We start from the raw sequence: 4291 nt of genomic DNA on the forward strand, positions 1-4291 counted from the left end.
GAGGGGGGTGAATTGGCAATTAAAATTTTGGTGGAAGCTTTTGCAGAAAATTGAAAATATTTGCACAACGATTTAGAGTGGTTCAACTTTCTCAACCAAAGTCTACGTCCACTACCTTATCTATCCACACTAAGGATTTTCTATCAAATTCACTAATTTGTTCTTTCTTTTGAGGAAAAAGAGTAACCTTACAACTCACTCAAGAATTATACCCCAAATTCTTGAGCACACTCTTTTTCAAAGAGAAATACACAAATTTGTAAACTTACAAGGAAAACCTCACAAGGTAAGATGTTTGCACAATTCTAGAATAAGAAAAGAACACTAAAAAATAATTACAAATGAGCACAAATGGTGTTCTTGAAAGAAAAATGAATATTGAAAGGAAAATTGGTTTAATTTGCACAAACTTGGTGTTTGATGCTTTCTCTCTTTGTTTCTCTATGATTTCTTGTTGATCAAAAGCTTCGGAACTTGTTTAAATACTCCCTCAATTGATTTTGAACGTTGGGGATGATTAGTAGAGTTAATGGATCCGTTTAAGTGTGGAAACCATTAATAAAACATCTTAGAGCATGGGGGAATCGGTACCCCTTATAGGGAATGGGTTCCCTAAGTGTAAAATTCAATATTTCGACCGTTGAATAGGGGAAATCGGTACCCAATTGGGGGGGAATCGGTTCCCTCCGAGCATTCTGTTTTTCTCGGAGCCAAACCATTCATGGGGGAATCGGTTCCCTCTGGACAATCTGGAATTTTTAACTTTGAAACGGTTTGAAATACTTTGTAAAATTGTTTTGAAATTATTTTAAGATTAAAACTTAATTTTACACTTGAGTAAGGATTAAAAATGACATTTGAAAGATTTGGAGTAATATTTTGATATTCGAATAATTATATCGAATATACTCGGAAAATCTTTTGAAAAATCTTAAAATTCATTTAACTTAATTTGTTATATCGAAATATCAAAATGTTTTCAACAATTTTAATAGTAATATTGACATAAATAATATTAAATAAATTATTCTAATATTTTAAAAATAATATTATTATTTTGTTAATAAATAATATTATTTTATTGTATTTGATGTTTATAATAAAGAAATTTTTAAAAATTTTGTATAATTTGTGTTTACTAATTTTATCATTAAAAAAGTTTATTTTTACCGGTTTTGTTATTGTTGGGTTAATAAAACCGGTAAAAATTACCTAAAACATTATTATTTCTACCTAAAACATCAATGTTTTTTAACATTTTCGGTAAAATGCCCAACAATAACAAAACCGGTAAAAAAATAACAAAACCAGTAGCATTTTACCTGCTTTGTTAAAATAATGATATTTTCGGTAATTTTTACCGGTTTTGTTATGCACAACAATAACAAAACCGATATATTTTTACCAGATAAAATGCCAAATAATAACAAAACCAGTAGAAATAATAATGTTTTCGGTAATTTTTACCGGTTTTATTATGCACAATAATAACAAAACCGGTACCATTTTTTTTAGCCAATAACAAAACCGGTACAACCTTTTTTTAACCGTATATTAAGCGTCTCACGAGCATTCCCCCTAAACCATCCTCTTCAGTCTTCAACAGAGTTTATAAATAACAATTACTCCCCAGGACTGACTGAGATCAATCAACCAAAGATAAGCAACAACCTAATAAAAAACACTTGAATTTTTTTTACTATGGCAGAAGAACTTAACGCTGGAATTTGCGGAGAGACATGGTGGAATTCCTCGAAAACCATGTTTGCGGGGCGTTCTTATCCGTGTCCTACGGGGATTGCTGTGGACATGGGAAGCTTCGGATGGGGTGCTGATATGGTGGATATGAAGGCAAGTTCTTCCTATGAGGAGTCTGAAGATAGCTTAGCTTTCCAGCTGGGAGCTCAGCAAGGTGATTCAGATAAGTGTGGCACCAGTATTTTACTTGATTCTACCTTACAAATGATGGGTTTCGGCCTTCCGTCATCGTCAACCTCGGACTGGAACCAATCTTTGATGTAAGGTTTCATGTTTTATAATGATAACTGATATAATTAGTATATTATCCATGATTAAATATGAATTCTTGTGGTTGAAGTTCAAATACAAGGAGACCTTAGAGTCCAAAGCTTCAACCACAAGTTAGGAAAGAAGGTTGACTTTGTTAGTTTTAATCGGTAAAGGAAGCCAATATGACTTTATTAGATGAATATATATATATATACTTTTGTCGTTGCCTGCAGTCGGAGTAATGGGAGAAGTGAAGGTTACGATTCAATTCTTCAACAAGTTATGGATTCTTGTCAAACCCAAAAGGATTGGAGTCCAAGGAGCTATGCAAGCCGCGGGGAAGATTCTTCCATTACCACTTTCAAGCCCATCAATCAGGATTTCTCGTTGGAGCAGCAGAGGTTGAATTCAGTAACCAGCTCTGGTAACAGTACAGCCACCTGCCAGTTTCCGATGGATTCAGTGTCATATGGGTACACATCGACACTGTCACAAACTTTGTTTCAATCTGATCCTCAAACCCAACAACAATCACTTTTCCACAACAACCGGTCAATCAACTATATGTCTGCAGCAGCCACTGACGGGACAATCTGTGGTACTGAATCATCACCTTCTTGGCCAAAACTAGCTCCTTTATTAAGGTCATCATTGCCAAAACAGCCGCCCAAGAGTATCTTGCACTTTACCAAAAACAACGCACCTTTTTGGAACGCTTCCGCCGCTGGTGTAAACGACGTCAAAGCCGGCTTTTTACCCTCGCGGCTGCAATCCGAGTTTCTTTTACAATCATTAGAAAAAAAACCTAGTTGTCCGGGCCTAACGAAAATGGTAAATAAATATGTTCATGCTTGGATCCAGGGCTAGGGTTTCAGGATCAATTTTGATTTATTTATTTCATGTTGTGGATTGGTTTCATAGACTAATACAGAAGAAGCTCGGAAGTCGGGGTCAACGATGAAGAAAGGATTAAGCAGTGAGACTACGTTATTGAAGAGGCCAAGGATTGAAACGCCATCGCCATTACCAGCTTTGAAGGTACTAAAATATAAATTCGACCAGATTTGTTTACAGGTGGAACCATAGTGATCGTTTATTCAAAGAATAAGATATGAAATTTGATAGCAAATTTTATCAGGTTCGAAAAGAGAAGCTTGGGGACCGAATCACTGCGCTCCAGCAATTGGTTTCACCTTTCGGAAAGGTGAAATTTTGGAATTTTCTTAAAACTTTACTTTTTACAATTTTTTTTCCTTTTGATAATATCATTGAAAGCTTTGCCTTTATCTTCGCCTTTGGATTATTCTTTGCCTTACGCTTTTTTTTTCTTATTCATTTTTCCAGACCGATACTGCATCTGTTCTTCATGAAGCTATTGAATACATCAAGTTCCTCCACGAACAAGTCGATGTATGTTCCTCTATCTTCTTTATATTTATTTTAAGATCGCATCAGCATTACTCTACTTTCTTAATATAACATAAAGACGAGTGGATACCATTACCCTCAAGAGTATTCTGAATATGGACTGAGAAAATTCAAATCTTTCGTAATTTCAGTTTCTAAGTACTCCATATATGAAACAAGCAGCAGCTTCAGTACAACAACAACAGGTATCCATAAAAATACAAAAAATAAGACTTTGGTGATAAGGGGCCATCATTTTCAGTGTGCCAATAATAACAAGGTTAATTACTATTTGAATAATGCACTAACTGTCCGAACATGTCGTACTTTTTTTTTCTTGCAGAGTACTGAAAGTCCGGAACGAGATCTAAGGAGCCTTGGGCTTTGTTTGGTGCCAATCTCCAGCACATTCCCGGTTGCTAACGAGACCACAGTTGATTTTTGGACGCCAACGTTTGGGGGACTTTCGGGTAGGGAACAGAAGACAATTAAATAAAAGCTAAAAGGAGTTTGTACAACAACTATACTGCGGTAGATTAAATACCAGACCCCAGTCCGGCCATAACTTCAATATCCATAAAGTGTAAATAAAGAAAAGGTAGTGGAAAACTTAGCAGGCTGGCTACATTGCTTTGCTGCATCGGATATCAGTCTTGATAAAAAGCTAAAGAAAACAAAGAAAAAAAGAGAGGAGGAAAGGAAATATTATTCGAAGATGGACAAAGAGACGAACGGTGTGCTGAACTGCTGGGCCAAGGGGCTAGCAAATGATTAGGAAGCAAACCCTTGGAAGGATTAAAAAAGATAACCTTTGTATAGTTAATAGTTCTTTGTGTGTGCGCGCGCGCAATACAAGTATTAATTAAATATATGT

At 35.5% G+C, this 4291-nt stretch overlaps 1 protein-coding gene across 1 annotated transcript; it reads left to right on the forward strand.

The window, feature by feature from the left end:
- Nucleotides 1-1600: 1600 nt before the first annotated feature.
- On the forward strand, nucleotides 1601-3963 carry LOC120194643 (transcription factor bHLH112-like). The gene is made up of 7 exons (XM_039196899.1): nucleotides 1601-2018; nucleotides 2244-2841; nucleotides 2932-3048; nucleotides 3149-3214; nucleotides 3355-3420; nucleotides 3570-3623; nucleotides 3761-3963. The coding sequence occupies exons 1-7, from the start codon at nucleotides 1702-1704 to the stop codon at nucleotides 3911-3913; spliced, it is 1371 nt and encodes a 456-aa protein (XP_039052830.1). The 5' UTR covers nucleotides 1601-1701; the 3' UTR covers nucleotides 3914-3963.
- Nucleotides 3964-4291: the final 328 nt, after the last annotated feature.

Source organism: Hibiscus syriacus, unplaced genomic scaffold (assembly GCF_006381635.1).
Source record: "Hibiscus syriacus cultivar Baekdansim isolate YM2019G1 unplaced genomic scaffold, ASM638163v2 tig00117000_pilon, whole genome shotgun sequence".
Taxonomy (NCBI): domain Eukaryota; kingdom Viridiplantae; phylum Streptophyta; class Magnoliopsida; order Malvales; family Malvaceae; genus Hibiscus; species Hibiscus syriacus.